A 16,638-nucleotide genomic window follows, 5' to 3' on the forward strand; every position below is an offset into this window, starting at 1 on the left:
GGCCCGACCGCCGGTCCGCAGGGCACGGCCCGGGATGCTGCCCGCAGGCGAGTACCGGAACACGGGCGGCCTCGGGCTGGGGGACAGAGTGCACAGTGAGATCGGAGTTGAAAAGGCAGTAAGCGATGCGGAATCAAAAGAGCAGCAGTGCTCTGAGTAGTATCAAGAACCAAAGTCTTCTCCGCATACTAGTTCTGTTTTTGTAACCACGAGATCAGGGGAGAGCGCGAACGCAGTCCCCCACTACCACAAATTATGCAGTCGAGTTTCCCGCATTTGGGGAAATCGCAGGGGTCAGCACACCCGGAGTGCAAGGGATGAGCCTCGCCCTGGGAAAACCACCTGCCTGATCATGGTGTCTCCCCTGCCAGGTAAGTATGCCCCAGCGCCCCCCCGGCCCCACGGCCCCGCCCGCCGCACGCCTCCACAGCACACGGCCACCCCGGGCCCGGCCCCGCACCGCCCCGGCCCCGCGCTCCGGCCCGGCCCGCACGGCCCGGCCCGCGCAGCGCCCGCGGACACGCCGGGACGGCGGCGGGATTCGGGGCCACTGTGTCCCGGCATGCCGCGCGGGGACACCTCATTTGCATGGACACGCCCAGTCACTCGCGCCGTTTCTGCCGCGCGCTGTAAGTGCCCCGCCCCCTCGCCGAGCGGAACCGGCTCTGGTCCCGGTCCCGGTCCCGGTCCGGGCGCAGTCCTGCTGCCCGGGACTCGGTGTCTGAGCACAGCGGGGCCGCGCTAGAGCCGCAGCAGCGGCAGAGGATGACCACCACGGACCGACACCGGGAGAGGACCCGCTGGGCGGCACAGGGGCGGGGGCCGCGGTGATCCCGTGTGTATCTCAGGGACACACAGCTCCGCTGCTGGCTGATCCTGCTGAGAAAAAGGGTCACAGGCTCCCTAGAGACTGGCAGGGCTTCAGGGGCTGCAGAGCCCCACGGGGCGGACACGGCTCCTACCGGGCTGCAGCACAGGCTGACAGGACGGCACCTACAGGGTCAGTGCACAGAGCCCTTCGCAGCCCCAGAGCCGGGTCTGGGCGCTGGCAGCAGCACACGGCGTGCAGGTGGCCATGGAGGGGATGCCCCTGAGCACACGGAGCCATGGAAATGCCCGTGCACTCCCCGAGGGGAAGCAAGGGGCCGTTAAACACCGGTACTCATTTCACCCCGGAGCCAGCACCTGCCGTGACATCGCAGGGCATTGCACACCCAAAGCCGACAGAACGCCCCAGTTCCTGTCCTGTCACTGCTGCCTGGGCTCTCAGGGATATGCCAGCTACTCGTGGGCTGAGGTGTAAGTCGTGGTATGGGCTGTCCACCTGCAGAACAGAGGCAGAGAACAGAAATGACCTCTCACAAAATCCAGCGCCAGCTTCTAGCACTGCTTGGAAGACCTGGAGCAAAGCTTTTAGGTGGGTAGCGATGGGTTCTGAGTACGCAGGATGAGTAAGGACGCTGCTGGGGTGGCATCGAGGTCCTCTTGGGTTTGTCACTGTGGGTATTAGTGTCTGTGAGGGTTCAGCCGATCGTCTGGAAGTAAACTGGAACACGAGAGCCTGGAAACGAGATTTGGATGGGGCAGACAGGGGTCAGAGGAACAATCCTAACTGCATGAAGGGATGGGGAGGAAGAGGAGAGGAGGTGGAAGGGCTTTGACTGGAGACCGTCAGTCGTTGCACAGCCCACCCCCAAGCAGGCAGGGAGGGGTAATGGGGGACCCGGAATGCAGTGAAGAGGGACCCTGAGGTGCCGGGCGCCCGGGAGCCCCGCGGGGGGAGCCAGGTGATGGCCCACCCCAGCAGTGACGAGACAGCGGCCAGCGAACACACGGCCGGCCTCGCCAGCCCCACGGCTTAGGGGCAGGAGATGGACACACCCGGGGTGTCAGCGCTCGGCAGGACCGGGCAAAGGAGGCACGAGCCCGGGCAGGACAGACAGCGCCAGAGCCGCCCGCGGTGACCGTCCGGCGGGCACAGAGACCGCGGAGTCCCGGCACGGGCGGGCAGGTGAGCGCCCAGCCCCAACCACCGCCGGCAGGAGCGCCCGGGGCTGGGAATGGCTCTGACGCTGCTCAGTAGGGCGTGTCCATGCAAATGAGGTGTCCCCGCGCGGCATGCCGGGACACAGTGGCCCCGAATCCCGCCGCCGTCCCGGCGTGTCCGCGGGCGCTGCGCGGGCCGGGCCGTGCGGGCCGGGCCGGAGCGCGGGGCCGGGGCGGTGCGGGGCCGGGCCCGGGGTGGCCGTGTGCTGTGGAGGCGTGCGGCGGGCGGGGCCGTGGGGCCGGGTGGGCGCTGGGGCATACTTACCTGGCAGGGGAGACACCATGATCAGGCAGGTGGTTTTCCCAGGGCGAGGCTCATCCCTTGCACTCCGGGTGTGCTGACCCCTGCGATTTCCCCAAATGCGGGAAACTCGACTGCATAATTTGTGGTAGTGGGGGACTGCGTTCGCGCTCTCCCCTGATCTCGTGGTTACAAAAACAGATTTAAGCATTCTTCCGTATCTGGAAGTCTATAGCAAGTTCTCAGTTACTTGGTTGTGTGTTTGCCTAACTACATTAGCGGGAGACGGAGCTTGGATATTTGTCAGGGGTAACGCGCAAGTCGCCGCTGAAGCCCATCGGTGGAGGGTCGACAGGGCGGGTATCCCCGTCCCGACCCCGGTATGAAGCTCAGGGATAGCCGCGGGTCCGGAGGCATCCCGGTGTGCGCTCCCCAAGAGGCGATGCCGGTGTCCGGAGTTGGAGAGCGGCTCCCAAAGGAGGGCTCTGGACCTCCGTGTCTGCAGCCAGGGTGATCCTGACCTGTCCCACCCGTGTCTGCGGGCCCAGGGGAACACCCGGCCCAGAGCCGTTCCAAAGCACCCGGCCCAGAGCCGTTCCGAGCGGCTCTGTGCGAGGGAAGAGGCACAGAGATGCCTGTCCCGCTCGGTGGTCACTGTCCGGGTCACACCACATCGAGCCTGTGAGTGCTGCCGGACTTCCAGCGGCGGGAATTTGACACGTCCTTGTGAACCATGAGAGTTGATATTAAAGGAAATTCATCCCCTTGCTTGCTGAATAGAAAAAACGGTAATGCTTAACTGTAACAAATGAGATAGCTCAACAAAGGACGCCTTTAGATGCAAACACACAAAAACCCGGCCTGAAGAACACGTGGGGTGGAGCTAACGAGAAAAGAGGAGCTGCCAAGAAGAATTCGACCAGAAATCAAAGGCAAGACAGCCTCGGAATGGCCACTAGAAAAACGTGTCATAAACTGTTTATGATAGAAGGTAACAGCAGAGACCATGAAATAACTCAAAATGGGTAGGCGAAGTAATGAAATGCAGTTTTAAGAAGGTGTAAATTACGTCTTAGAAATTAAACGAATAAACATGCTGTAACGCTAGACAAGGGGAATAACTTTGTAACTGTCAGGAAAATCCACAATCGCCAGAGGTTTATGTCCAAAAAATAGACAGAGGAGTTCTTCAACTTCTCTCGAATGAGGGCGGAGAGTCACCGGGGCACACGCCCGCGGGGTTTTCTCTCTCAGGGTTTTCAGGGCTCAGCCTTTTATCCTAACTCCCGGCCGCACGGTGCCCTCTTCCTTTCCCCATTGCTGAGGTACTGGGAAGGTACAGCCTCCCCGACACACCTACCACATATTCCCCCCTTGAACCTTTTAACTCACTCCAAAGTTCGGAAATTCAGCCTTGTGCAGACCCTTGCCTGTTTCAGGAGTCAAACTGCCTTGGGCTTTGCAGCAAACCTGCTGCCCGAAGTCAGTAGGGACAGTAAGACCCGTTCCACAGACGCTAATTCCCATCCCTTCACCCATCAAATTATTTGTAAAGACATTAGTACACATCTTTCCTCTCATCACCCAAGGTCCGCATGAAAGGCAGGAATTATCCATCCTGCGCCCGGCATGCCGTGATAAAGAATACCTGATCAACAAGTATCCAAACGTGCTGCTCGGTTCTATTTGTTCTCTCTGTGTCAAGTTGCCCAAACCCGAGCTGGACGCTCTCTCCCCTCGTCCATCCCCCTCGGGGTCAGTGTCCGGAGCCTGTCGCCAACACAAGCCCCGGGTGTCGCCGTCGGGTGCGTCCCGAGCGCGGACCGGGGCCGCTCCCAGCGCTCGCTCGGAGTCGGGAAGCTGAAAGAGGAAAAACCCGACTGCTCCCGCGGGGCTGCGCCTTTCTGCCGCTCCTGCACGGGCAGGACACCGCAGTGCACACACACGGGCAGTGGGTTTCATTACTCCGGCATCCGCACCGCGGTGGGGATAACTCCTGCGGACCAGGAATATCGTCAAAATAACAAACAACTACAAAGTAACTACACTGTTGAATCTGTTATTAACCACGAGATCAGGGGAGAGCGCGAACGCAGTCCCCCACTACCACAAATTATGCAGTCGAGTTTCCCGCATTTGGGGAAATCGCAGGGGTCAGCACACCCGGAGTGCAAGGGATGAGCCTCGCCCTGGGAAAACCACCTGCCTGATCATGGTGTCTCCCCTGCCAGGTAAGTATGCCCCAGCGCCCACCCGGCCCCACGGCCCCGCCCGCCGCACGCCTCCACAGCACACGGCCACCCCGGGCCCGGCCCCGCACCGCCCCGGCCCCGCGCTCCGGCCCGGCCCGCACGGCCCGGCCCGCGCAGCGCCCGCGGACACGCCGGGACGGCGGCGGGATTCGGGGCCACTGTGTCCCGGCATGCCGCGCGGGGACACCTCATTTGCATGGACACGCCCGCTGTCCCTCCCCGCCTCCAGTCCCTACCCGCTGACTCATTTGCATGGCCACGCCTCCTCTCTCCGAACCCCGCCTCCTTCCCGCCCCCACCGCAGCGCCCCCTGGCGGCCGCCCGGAGCCTTCCAAAGGGACCCGCATCCCGAGGGATCGAGAGGCCGCCGGGGAAGGAAACGCGAGGCTCCGCGACACGGGCATTGTCACCAGCCCGCGCCAGGGACAGGAAAGAAACTCCGGAGGAGACAAGGAGCAGCGCGGATGGTTATTGCCCAAGGGATGCCAGAATCGACGGGAAGAAGGAGAAGAGAAGGAGAAGAGACAAAAGAAACGACCAAAGCTGTTGTCAGGGACAGTGAAGAGGCAGAAGGCAAGGTGTACTTCAGGGACAACGTCGTGACTTGCGGTTAATGCCCCTCCAAAAGTGTCAGGGTGTGGATTGCAGGCACGAGGGGCTGAGCACGGACAGAAGGAAAGATCAGAAGAGGAAGAAACTGGGCTGACTGAAGGGGACCAGAGGCATCTCCTATTTCCCCAGCCAATCCTCGGGTTCCAGTTAAGCCAGGGAATGGAACAGTGGGTTTCCTAGTGGATACTGGAATATCTTGTTCCAGAGTTACTGGCTGTAAGGGACTTTGGAGTAAACGATCATTGTTGCTGCTGCAATGGGAGGAAATCCCCCAGGGCAGGAAAGCCCTCAGGGGCAGGAAATCCCTCAGACAACACACGGAATTCCTGACCACGAACATCAAATGACCCCATCACTTTCTCCACGTGCTGAGTGCCCTTTGCCATTGCTCAGGCAGAGTTGGCTGTGCAGGTTAAATGCCCAATTAACTTTCCCAAAGGACTCTTTCCAGTTTGCACATCCCTCTAGAAAAGGCATGGGAGCTGCAGCTCTGCCCATTCACCCAGGGAAAGCTGGGTGAAGAAGAGGACGTGCCTGCTGGAGCTTTAGGTGCACTCGTAGCCCTGGTTTGGGCTTTGGGAATCCTGGAGCAAGAGAGAAATGTGAGTCTGCTAAAAGCTGAACTGAAATTGGGAGTTCAGTGGGTGAGAAAAGACCAACTCTGATAAAATGAGAGGCCCAAGCCGGACTGCGAATGTTCATAGGCTCTGTTTTAGAGTCTGGGTCGATGCCAATTCGAATTCACCACTCTAATCCCGGCAGAGAAGAAGCCTCAGTCACTGGGATACACTGGTGCAAGAGCTGGGGGAACTCCGTGCCCAGGCTGCTGATGTTCATTGTCCCAAATCCTGACCCCACCTCGGTCCCAGAGACCAACACCCACTTTGGGGTGCTGGATGTGACAGACGTCTTGTCTCGTGTCCCTGGGGGTGAGCAGCGTCCCCTTGTCTTTGCCTTCGGATGGGAAAATCCAGCTCCAAGGGGGGAAATGATTTCTGGGGATTGGGATGAAACTTTGCGGTGTGTTTTAGTCGTCACCAGTAGCTGCAGGCAGACCCTGTGCCTGAGCAATTCCCCTGAGCAGGCCACACACTCGGCTCATGGCTTTTCTCAGGGCAAAGAGCAGCCGGGAGGACGGGGCTGTGTGGGCGGGAGGCACTGGGAGGGTCACGGGCAGCAGCGGCAGGCCCAGGGGAAAAGGGAATTCCGGCAGCGGGAGACGGTGAGCGCTGCCCCATCGGAACAGAACTGTCATAAATGGGCCAGGAGACCACTTCCAGAGTGGTTTCAGCTTGTGTTAAAAAGAGCAGCCTGGGGAGGGGGTCCAGCACACACCACTGCTCCCAGGACGACCCGGAGGAGGAGGCAGTCAGTTCTGTCCCTCGGTGTCTCGATGTGGCAGACCTGGGTCTTCTACCTCACAAGAGTCCCCAGGAAGAGTTGTAGCTTGCTGTGGGTCTGGGGTGGTCGTGTGGTGTTATTTAACTCATGGTGACGAGGCAAGGGGCCCCAGCAAACAGCCCGATGCTTTCCCTGCTCACTGCTGTAGTTTAGAGCTCTGTCTGGGCAGTGGCTCACCGGCTCTAGGGGGTTTTAGTGCCCACTCCACTCCCCTGGGCACCCCGGTCCATGGGAGTTCTCCCGGCAGGAAGGATACAGGTACAAAATGGATGCTGCTAGGGAATGGGGGGTGAGGGAGAGGGGTAAAGGTGTACAAAGGAACTTAGTCAACAATATTTAACGAGTAAATTTGGAACCATAAGGGATATAAATGAACACTTCTTTAACCTAGGAAACTTAGAACAGTAACTTATGTCAGTACAGAGCGGGGGGTGAGCAACTAGGAGCACTAACATTTGATACAAACATTTACAACAGTGAAAAACAGTGATTACTAAAGCACACACCTAAACTCGTGAAACATTTTAACGACCAACCGTGTAATCTGACATAAAAACACGTCATTAACCCTTTGAAACTTTATTTTCCACAGAACCCGTCCCGAAGGGAGGGAAGAGCCGCGGCGCACGGGGCTCCCGGCGGGAGCGGCCCGGAGCGGGGCGGGAGGAACGGGGGACGGGGGCGTGTCCATGCAAATGAGGTGTCCCCGCGCGGCATGCCGGGACACAGTGGCCCCGAATCCCGCCGCCGTCCCGGCGTGTCCGCGGGCGCTGCGCGGGCCGGGCCGTGCGGGCCGGGCCGGAGCGCGGGGCCGGGGCGGTGCGGGGCCGGGCCCGGGGTGGCCGTGTGCTGTGGAGGCGTGCGGCGGGCGGGGCCGTGGGGCCGGGTGGGCGCTGGGGCATACTTACCTGGCAGGGGAGACACCATGATCAGGCAGGTGGTTTTCCCAGGGCGAGGCTCATCCCTTGCACTCCGGGTGTGCTGACCCCTGCGATTTCCCCAAATGCGGGAAACTCGACTGCATAATTTGTGGTAGTGGGGGACTGCGTTCGCGCTCTCCCCTGATCTTGCGGTTCCAAAAATAGAGCGATATTGTACAGGTGTAGTATCTTCGGTTGGGCGTGTGTTTTTAGGAAAATGTGATAAGAACCCAGCGGGCTCCCGGTTGGATGCATTTATTCAACCCTCTTGAAGTCCCGCTGGACGGGTGTCCCTATTCCCGCTTTGCCCCAATCTCGCATCCAGCCAGGGGCACGGGGAAGTCGCGTGGCCCTCCTCCCGTGGGTCCCCCCGAGCACCCACCTTTCCCCCGGGAAGGAACCAGACCGACACACAGTGAGGACCTGCAGCTTTATTGATGCTCGGAGCCTGCCAGGCCACGGAGCTTCCAGCCCGGGCACAGCCCCCTGCTCCGCTCAGGAGGTCTTGGCCTTCCTCCGCTGGGTACCCCACAGCAGCAGGGACAGGGACACAGTGGCAGTGCCCAGGATTCCTCCAAAGAGAAGCATAGGGAAGGTGCCCTGCCCAGGAGCAGGAGTGAGCATCACCGCTCCCCGCAGCCCTCGCTGATGTGGCCGGGGTGCGGCCAGGGAGAGGTTCGGTCCCACAGGCACTCACCTCCCGCAGGCACCTGTAGCCGTGGAAGGGATCGTCGCAGAGGCACTGGGTGAGGCCGGGGCCGTCAGGGGCACACACAGAGTTTTCAGGACACGGCCAGGCTGGCAGAGCAGAGCAGGGGCTCAGGGGCCAAGGCCAGCCCCCCGCGCCAGCCCCATGCACCAGGGTGACAGTCTCTCACCATACCGAGTTCCACCGAGGAGTTGCAGGGGTTCCTCTGCCCCTGGCACAGCCGGCTGCTCCTGTCCACCGTCACGTCCTGCCAGCTGTCGTTCCCACCTGGACACTCCAGCGCCAGCGGCACGGCGCTGGGGACAGAGCTCAGCACCGGCACCGCGGTGGCCCCCCAGCCCCGGCTGCCCCCAGCACTCACAGCCTCTGCAGCTGGACGAAGCCCAGGAAGGAACCGCTGGGGAGAGTCGTCAGGGGGTTCTCAGTCAAGTCCCTGTGGGGACACGGCCCGTCAGTGCCATCCTGCAGCCCCAGCTTGGTAGGCACCCGGGGTGCCCCTGGCACCTCAGTGAACCTCAGCCCCCCCTGCCCACCCAAGGCCCTGGGACTGCAGCCTGCAGCCAGGGCTCAAAGGTCTCTGCGGAGGGACTGCTTGGTCATTAACAAAAACACTGATGAGCTGAGGTGTCACGGCGCCCCGAGGGCCACCACGGCTCACTGGGCTCATTTGCACACTGAGCCCTGAGAGTGCCCTGCATGTGGCTGTCCAGAGGAGTCCCTGACTCTTGTCTCTGCAACCTGGGGACAAGGACGCTGTGTGGGACTGTGGCAAAAGCCAAGACGTGACTATGTGGCTCATTTCTCACCTGCCAGCACAGGCCCCGACTGGAGTGCTGTCCTGTGACAAAGCTCTCCGTGACAGAATTCCAGAAGGATCTGACCCATGTTCTCACTGGGCACAGGGGTGAGGCTGCCTGGTCAGATAAGTCCCAGGGCTCCCCGTTTAAAAATGAGTGTGGTTTCAATTAATTCAGTTAACTGAAGAAATGGACTGTTAACGACAGGCACGAGGGCAGAGAGAGGCCGCTGTCCCCGGGACCAGCAGGGCACGGCTGTGGTGGCCTGGGCCCAGGGAATGTCGCACCAAACCTGCCCCAACTCCCTCTCCCAGCTCCTTGCAGGGGCCAGAAGGGGCCCGGGGGAACTCACACGACGATGGCAGTGGTGGCCTCAGCCAGTCCTGGGGGGACATTGTGCAGGGAGCAGTTGCTCAGGTCCAGCCTGGGAAGGGGCAGTGGTTGGGGGAGACAGTAACATGCCTGTCACCCACACCCTGGTGCCCCTGTGACCCCCAGACCCCACCCTGGCCCCTGCCTGTACCTGGTCCCGCCACACCACCACCCAGGATGCTCCATCCAGGCATTACCCAACCCTGCCATTCCCCTGTGAACCCAAAACCCCATTCCCCGACCCTGCCATTCCCCTGTGAACCCAAAACCCCATTCCCCAACCCTGCCATTCCCCTGACACTGCTGTTAACCCAAAACCCCATTCCCCAACCCCGCCATTCCCCCGTGAACCCAAAACCCCATTCCCCAGCCCCATCATTCCCCTGACACTGCTGTGAAACCAGAAACCCATCCCCTGAGCACACCCATCCCGTGGCCCCCGATGCCCCCAGCACCCCAGATTCTCCCCCAGCCCGGCATCCCCGTCCCCCCCGTCCCCCCCGTACCCCAAAAGCCGCCCTGGGGTTGAGCCCCGCTCCCGGCAGCAGCGCCCGTCGCTCTCAGCGTCACGCCGGGACTCACAGAACCGGGACACGAGGGAGCCGTTCCGGGGCAGCCCCGGGCACAGCCCGCACACCTGGAGAGGTGGAGGGGACACGGGCAGCGCCGGCACAGGGACAGCCTCCTATTCCCCGAACCCTGGGTGTCCCCTACCCCCGGAAAAGGAAAACCTCCCCAGCCTTAGGACAAGCCACAATTTCCCTGACACCCGAGCACCTCCAAGCCGGGCACCCCCGACCTCGGGACACCCCGATCGGGGCCTCACCGACCCTCGATTCCGCCCGGGACCTCCCGATCCGGGCCCTCCCGGAGCCCTCGGCACCTCTCATCCGTGACATCCTCTGCCCACCGGAGCCCCCCGTGTCCTGCCCTCCCCCGGTTTCCGTGACCCCGGCCCGGTTCCCCGCCGCTCACCGGGAGCCCGCGGGCGGCCCGCGGCAGCAGCAGCGGCAGCAGCAGCAGCGTCAACCCGCCCACGGCGCCGAGCATCGCCGCGCCACCGCGGGAGCACCGAGCGGGCGGGGGCAGCTCCGGGCCCGTTCTCCCCCCCGCCTCCCCGCGCCCGGCGCCCTCTGGACCCGAACGGGGCCACCGGCACCTCCGCAGCGCGGGCACCGGGGCGCGGTGACCGCCCGAGCGGGCGGAGGGCGGCGGGGCCGGGGATGGGGCCGGGGTTGGGACCGCGGATGGGGCCGGGGATGGGGCCGGGGCTGGGGCCGGGGACCGACACCGGGACAGGAGCCCCACGGCGCCCGCCGTGATGCCGTCAGCGGCAGAGGTGCGGAAGCGGCAGCGGCCCCGCCTGCTCGGGCGTCATCCCGGCGCGCCCCGGCTGCAGCGGCACATGGGGCGAGTGCTGCCGCCGCCGGTGAGTGTCGCACCGGGGCCGCCGGGCAAGGTCACCGCCGCCCCCCGCCGCCGGGACCGGGGGCGCTGCGGGCAGCGGGGGCAGCGCTCCCGGGATGGGGCCCCGGGGATATACCGGGGACCGGGAGCAGAACCCCGGGATGGGGACATCGGGGATGAGGAGCAGAGCCTCGGGTTGGGAGCGCTGGGGGCAAGGAGCAGAGCCCCGGGACCGGGGACACCGAGGACGGGAAGCAGAGCCTTGGCTGGGGACACCGGGGAAGGGGAGCAGAGCCCCTGGGAGCCCCGGGGTGAAGGCACCGGGGACGACGCTGGGCAGCGGGGCCTCAAAGGGGTCACCGGGTACGCGCAGTGACAAGGGAGGATGTGGTGAAGCACGAGGAGCAGGAGCACCGGGGAAGGCTGAGGACGGCAGGAACAGGGGCAGCAGGTTCACCACGTGGGGACAAAGGGCACCCCAGGGCTGGGAGAGCTGGGGCTGCTGAGTTTTGTGGGGGACATTCTGGGACCATCTGGGTGAGAGGGCAGCAGGGCCTCAGTGGTGTGACCAGGACAGCAAGGATCACCGTGTGATGGGGATGTAGGGACACCAGGGCAGGTGGCAGCAGAGCCTCAGGGACACCGAGGGGGCTGTGAGGCAGGGGAACCTTGGTCTGGGGCCGTGCAGGAGGCTGCGGCTGCCGTGTGCCCGTTGGGGACACGGTATAACCTTCCATGTTTAGTCTGGATGGAGGAACGTGGGGAATGACCTTGGACCCTGGCCGTGAGCTGCTGCATGTGTCCTGGTCAGGGACAGGCTGGGGCTGATGGTAGAGACAGTGCCCTCTCACCTCATTCCCCACCCAGACACTGCTGGCGCTGTGTGTTGCAGAACCCCGTGCCAGCACAGCCACCCTCAGCCCTACAGCTGGCAGGCCCAGGCAGGCTGTGCCAGGGGTGCCAGGAGGGCCTCAGCCTAATCCCACCAAATGTTCCCCAGGCAAGCATTCCTCCAGGGATCATGATGGGATCATGGTGGGCACTGTGCCACTCCCTGCCTGCCTGCCCCAGTCCAGACTTGTCCTTCCTGTGCCCCCTAACACTCCCCTGCACCCCCTCCCAGGCCAGGAAGGGGGGTACCCACGGCCCCGTGGCACCTGCTGCTCCCGGTTCCCTGCAGTCGCAGCCCTCTGGACGTGGGGGGAGCAGGGGCAGCAGTCTGCCCAGTGTCCCCTCCTGTACCACAGTGGCTGGGGCCAGGACAGGGCAGAGCGCAGGGGCCTCTGGGCAGATCCCTGTGAGCAGGGTCAGGATGCCAGAGCCAGTGGGTGCTCAGGTGTCTGCTCCACCTGGCTGATGCCCAGAATCCCTGAGGCTGCCAGCTCCCCTCTGTCCACTCCATCCCCGTGTCCATCCCTGGCTGTGAGGGCTGTGTGGTGTGGGGGTCACCCTGACCAGCTTCTGCTTTCTGGGACAAGGGTGTGGGGCTCCTCCTGTGCCTCCTCTCCAGTGCAGACTGGGCTCCGTGCCCTCCCCAGCCCCTTCCATGTATCCTGCAGATCCAGGAGGCCGATTCTCCTGCAGGAGCAACTGCGCCAGCACTGGGCGTCCCGGAGCATCGGGCTGGCACCAGGGCCAGGGCAGTTTTGCTGGGCTTGGCCAAGCTCTTGCACTGGGGGCTGTTTTGACAGGGCTGTGGGGTGCTGGAGTGGTTGGGCCGGGTTGACTTTGGTGCTGGTGAGACCGGTGCTGCCGGGTTTGGTGGGGCTGCGCAATGCTGGGGGGTGCTTGGGGCAGGTTGGGTTTGGCTCGGGTGGGACCGGCTCCAGGCTGCTCAGCTCCGGGGGTGGTCTTGTTGGGTTTGGCGCAGGTGGGACCGGGGCTGTCCTGCACCGGAGGCGGCTATGTTGGGTTTGGCCAGTTCTTCTAGGATTGCTGGTGCCGATGCTCCAGGGGGCCTGGGTGGGACTGTTTTTGCAACCATTGTCTTGGTGCTCTTTGAAGACTCCGGTTTCCTTCAGCGGGGCAGGTGGGGCTGCTCGGGGGTGGCCCAGCCCAGAGGGAGGAGGAGGAGGAGGAGGACGGCCCGGCCCGCCCCTGCTCTGGGTCCTTGAGGCTTAGACAGAGCGAGCGAAGGTCCCTGCAGCACTGACACGTCCCTCCTGCAGCTGCCAAGGCCAGGCTGATGCTGGTGAGGACGTGCTGCCGGGGGCAGGCGTGCCCATGAGGCCGGCGGGGCAGCGGGGCAGCGGTGGTGGCACCGGCAGGGCAGCGCTGAAGGGACAGGCTCACCATGGAGTTCACGGCCATCGACTACAGCATCTTCGCGCTGCTGCTGGTGCTGTCCTCGGCCATCGGGCTCTACTACGCCCTGAGCGGCGACCGGCAGCGCACGGTGCAGGAGTTCCTGCTGGCCAACCGTGACATGAGCTGCCTGCCCGTCGCCCTGTCCCTGCTGGCCTCCTTCCAGTCGGCTGTGGCCATCCTGGGAGTGCCAGCTGAGATCTTCCGCTTCGGCACCGAGTACTGGTTCCTTGGCTGCTCCTATTTCCTGGGGCTGCTCATCCCGGCGCACATCTTCATCCCCGTCTTCTACCGTCTGCGCATCACCAGCACCTATGAGGTGAGCAGAGGGGGCACGGGGGCTGCAGGGGGCTGTGGGCACTGCACAGGAGCCTGCAGCCGGTGTACCCCTGACCTCCCTCCTTGCAGTACCTGGAGCTGCGCTTCAACAAGACGGTGCGAGTCTTTGGCACCATCACCTTCATCTTCCAGATGGTGAGTGGAGCTGGGGGGGTGGGATTTGGGGTGCAGAGTTTGGGGGGTCGGGCGTGGCTCAGCACTGCTCTCCCCTCCCCGCAGGTCATCTACATGGGAGTGGTGCTCTACGCACCTGCGCTGGCCCTCAACGCAGGTATGCTGAGGAGGGAGGGGAGCCACGCCAGGGGGCTGTGCCCCTCACCCCATTAATGTCCCCTGCCCCTTGCAGTGACGGGCTTTGACCTCTGGAGCGCGGTGCTGACCATGGGGCTGGTCTGCACGCTCTACACCACGCTGGTGAGTCCCTGCTGCCGCAGGTGCCCCGTGCCCTGCCGTGCCAGGGTGAGCACCGTGACCCTGTGGTGACGGGCATCGTGTGTCCCCAGGGTGGGCTGAAGGCCGTCATCTGGACAGATGTGTTCCAGACGCTGGTGATGCTGGCGGGGCAGGTTGCCGTCATCGTGGTGGGCGCCTGGCGGGTGGGGGGCATGGCCCGTGTCTGGAGCGTGGCTGAGCAGGAGGGCAAGATCGCCGGCATTGAGTGAGTGAGCTCCCGGGACCCCTGTGTCGTGCTGTGGGGACGCTTGGGGCAGCCTGGGGTGGGGGAGAGGGACCCTGGTGGCGTGCAGTGGTCCATCCCTGTTACCCTCTCCCCCGTGGGGCATGGGGTGCCGGTGAGGACCTGTCACCATGACCCCCCCCGGTGCTCCCCACAGCCTGGACCCCAACCCCCTGGAACGTCACACCTTCTGGTCGCTGGCTGTGGGCGGGGTGTTCATGATGCTGTCGCTGTACGGGGTGAACCAGGCGCAGGTGCAGCGTTACCTCAGCGCCCGCAGCGAGCGGGAGGCCAAGCTGTGAGTGGGGCTGGGGCTGGGGGTCCCCGCACCTGGCATGGGCCCCCCGCCTCTCCCCACGTCTGACAGCCGCATGGCGCCCGCAGCTCCTGCTACGCCGTGTTCCCCTGCCAGCAGATCGTGCTCTGCCTCAGCTGCCTCACCGGACTCGTCATGTTTGTCTATGACCGGGAGCACCCGCTGTCACCCAGCCAGCGCCCTGCCTCCTCTGACCAGGTGGGTTAAGAGCCCTGTCCCGTGTCCCCTGCTGCCACAAACCCCTGCTGCACTGACCTCCTGCCACAGCTGGTGCTGTTCTTCGTGATGGACGTGCTGCAGGACCTGCCGGGGCTGCCGGGGCTCTTTGTCGCCTGCCTCTTCAGCGGTGCCCTCAGGTGAGTGGGCGGCCCTGGGACTGTGGTTCGGGTGTCCTGGCCGAGCCCCCTCCTGCTCCCTCTCCTCCCCAGCACCATCTCCTCCGCCTTCAACTCGCTGGCCACTGTGACCATGGAGGACCTGGTACGGCCGCACTTCCCCGGGCTGTCGGAGTCGCGGGCCACGCTGCTCTCCAAGCTGCTGGGTGAGCAGATGTGGGGCAGCCGTGGGGCTGGCACGGCGGGGGGATCCCCAGCACCACCGTGACACACCCCTCCCCTCCCCAGCTCTCGGTTATGGGCTGCTGTGCCTGGGGATGGCGTATGTGTCCTCCATGCTGGGACCTGTGCTGCAGGTAGGCATGGCGCTGCGGGGCCCCTAGCTCTGGCACCCCAAACGGGGTCAGGAGCCCCGGGCTCTGGCACCCCCAGGGGCACGGGGCTGGCGCTGAAGGCCACGTCCCCGCAGGCAGCCATCAGCATCTTCGGAATGGTGGGAGGTCCACTCCTGGGCCTCTTCTGCCTCGGCATGTTCTTCCCCTGCGCCAACCCCACAGTGAGTGTCCCCTGACCCGGTCAGTGCCCCCGGCCCCATGTGGGTGTGTGGGGAGCTGTGGGGCACCCTGAGTCCCGAGGGGAGCCAGTGCCCTTCTTTGTCCCCTGTCGCAGGGAGCCGTCGTGGGGCTGCTGGCTGGACTGGCCATGGCGTTCTGGATAGGCATCGGCAGCTTCCTGAATAACACGGGAGGGGGCCAGGGGCTCCCCTCAGCCAACAGCACAGCACTCCCCACTGTGGGCAACCTCAGCACCGTCCTGGCTACCACCCTACAGCCCCCCACAACAGCATCTCCAAGGTGAGTGGGACGGGGGGCTCGGGGGCTGGGTGTGCAGGGTGTGAGGTGCTGCTGCACACGCCTCCTGACCCCGTGTCCCCCAGCCCCACAGGGCTGCAGCGGTTCTACAGCCTCTCCTACATGTGGTACAGTGCCCACAACTCCACCACTGTCATCGTGGTGGGGGTCCTGGTCAGCCTGCTCACCGGTGAGTGTGGGGTGGCGGGGGGACCACCGTGATCCCCCCGCCCCACTCACAGCCCTGTACCCCCCAGGCCCCACGCCGGCAGCGGCACTGGACCCCCGCACCATCTCCCCCGTGCTAACGTGGCTGCTCTGCTGCCTGCCCCCCAAACTCCGGCGGTGGTTCTGCTGTGGGGGAGCCGACCCCATCCAGGTGAGGACAGACTGCCAGCACCCCGGGGAGAGGGGGGCACGGGGGGCACCTCCTGCTGCCTCCCCTGTGCCTTCCCTGCCCCCTGCTCTGTCCCCACAGGTCCTCAGCCATGCAGACGCCACAGAGAAGAGCAACGGGGTGCCCAATGGCCTGCCCCCTCGTGTCCCCAGCCAGGCAGGGGAGGAGGAAGGACAGGGGTACATCCGCAGCGATGGTGCCCCCATCTGTGCTGTGCAGGAAACCTCGTTCTGATGCCCCCAGCATGGGGGTCCTGGCTACTCCTCTGGCGGGGGGTTCAAGCCCTGGCAGAGGATCCACAGACAGCCGGGGAGTGCCAAGTAACAGGCAGTGGGGTCTCTGGGGGGAGACTGGAGGGCTGCCCCTTCAGGAGTCTCTGGGACCATGGTTGGGAGATGTTGGAGTGTTGGTGCCCCCCTCTCCAGGCCGGGATACTGTCTGGTACCCCCGGCCCAGCCACGTGCCTTACACACTGCCCCAGGGCTGGGGGCTGCCCGGACCCCTCAGGGTGCCGAGTGCCCCCACAGCCCCTCTTACGTGTCTTTGTGTTTAGTGTTCCCTCAATAAATGGTTCTGGAGCACAGGTGTTGGAGGGTCCCAAGGAACAGCCCACTCTGTACCCCAGGACCCCCAGCTCCCCCGGCAGTGGGCTGTCCCCCAGAA

General features: G+C 64.1%; 2 protein-coding genes and 4 non-coding genes across 6 annotated transcripts; 3 read left to right on the forward strand and 3 right to left on the reverse strand.

Annotated features, from left to right (window-relative positions):
- Positions 1–215: 215 nt before the first annotated feature.
- Positions 216–379, reverse strand: LOC136359836 (U1 spliceosomal RNA). Its single transcript, XR_010743345.1, has one exon. It is a non-coding gene; the product is annotated as a U1 spliceosomal RNA (small nuclear RNA).
- Positions 380–2,303: 1,924 nt separating this feature from the next.
- LOC136359844 (U1 spliceosomal RNA) lies at positions 2,304–2,467 on the forward strand. Its single transcript, XR_010743353.1, has one exon. It is a non-coding gene; the product is annotated as a U1 spliceosomal RNA (small nuclear RNA).
- Positions 2,468–4,362: 1,895 nt separating this feature from the next.
- Positions 4,363–4,526, reverse strand: LOC136359845 (U1 spliceosomal RNA). The gene has a single exon (XR_010743354.1). It is a non-coding gene; the product is annotated as a U1 spliceosomal RNA (small nuclear RNA).
- Positions 4,527–7,452: 2,926 nt separating this feature from the next.
- Positions 7,453–7,616, forward strand: LOC136359846 (U1 spliceosomal RNA). Its single transcript, XR_010743355.1, has one exon. It is a non-coding gene; the product is annotated as a U1 spliceosomal RNA (small nuclear RNA).
- A 272-nt stretch (positions 7,617–7,888) lies between these two features.
- ATRAID (all-trans retinoic acid induced differentiation factor) lies at positions 7,889–10,565 on the reverse strand. The gene is made up of 7 exons (XM_066314518.1): positions 10,326–10,565; positions 9,857–9,987; positions 9,331–9,402; positions 8,543–8,614; positions 8,356–8,477; positions 8,170–8,270; positions 7,889–8,072 (listed from the first exon to the last, which is right to left on the reverse strand). The coding sequence occupies exons 1-7, from the start codon at positions 10,398–10,400 to the stop codon at positions 7,968–7,970; spliced, it is 678 nt and encodes a 225-aa protein (XP_066170615.1). The 5' UTR covers positions 10,401–10,565; the 3' UTR covers positions 7,889–7,967.
- Positions 10,566–12,853: 2,288 nt separating this feature from the next.
- SLC5A6 (solute carrier family 5 member 6) lies at positions 12,854–16,561 on the forward strand. Its single transcript, XM_066314517.1, has 15 exons — positions 12,854–13,380; positions 13,470–13,535; positions 13,620–13,671; positions 13,747–13,814; positions 13,904–14,058; positions 14,234–14,374; positions 14,461–14,590; positions 14,660–14,748; positions 14,821–14,933; positions 15,016–15,083; positions 15,197–15,283; positions 15,397–15,581; positions 15,665–15,768; positions 15,836–15,957; positions 16,057–16,561. The coding sequence occupies exons 1-15, from the start codon at positions 13,051–13,053 to the stop codon at positions 16,207–16,209; spliced, it is 1,863 nt and encodes a 620-aa protein (XP_066170614.1). The 5' UTR covers positions 12,854–13,050; the 3' UTR covers positions 16,210–16,561.
- Positions 16,562–16,638: the final 77 nt, after the last annotated feature.

Source organism: Sylvia atricapilla, chromosome 3, assembly GCF_009819655.1.
Source record: "Sylvia atricapilla isolate bSylAtr1 chromosome 3, bSylAtr1.pri, whole genome shotgun sequence".
In the NCBI taxonomy this organism is placed as follows: domain Eukaryota; kingdom Metazoa; phylum Chordata; class Aves; order Passeriformes; family Sylviidae; genus Sylvia; species Sylvia atricapilla.

Excerpts from the sequence above, each read along its gene's own strand:
- ATRAID (XM_066314518.1), bottom strand. The coding sequence starts at position 10,400 with ATGCTCGGCGCCGTGGGCGGGTTGACGCTGCTGCTGCTGCCGCTGCTG. Across the intron at positions 9,403-9,856 it reads ACCCCAGGGCGGCTTTTGGG|GCTGGACCTGAGCAACTGCT; the intron begins GTACGGGGGGGA and ends GCCCCTTCCCAG. Across the intron at positions 8,478-8,542 it reads TTCGTCCAGCTGCAGAGGCT|CGCCGTGCCGCTGGCGCTGG; the intron begins GTGAGTGCTGGG and ends CTCTGTCCCCAG.
- SLC5A6 (XM_066314517.1), top strand. The coding sequence starts at position 13,051 with ATGGAGTTCACGGCCATCGACTACAGCATCTTCGCGCTGCTGCTGGTG. Across the intron at positions 14,375-14,460 it reads AGCGAGCGGGAGGCCAAGCT|CTCCTGCTACGCCGTGTTCC; the intron begins GTGAGTGGGGCT and ends TGGCGCCCGCAG. Across the intron at positions 15,769-15,835 it reads CCTGGTCAGCCTGCTCACCG|GCCCCACGCCGGCAGCGGCA; the intron begins GTGAGTGTGGGG and ends TGTACCCCCCAG.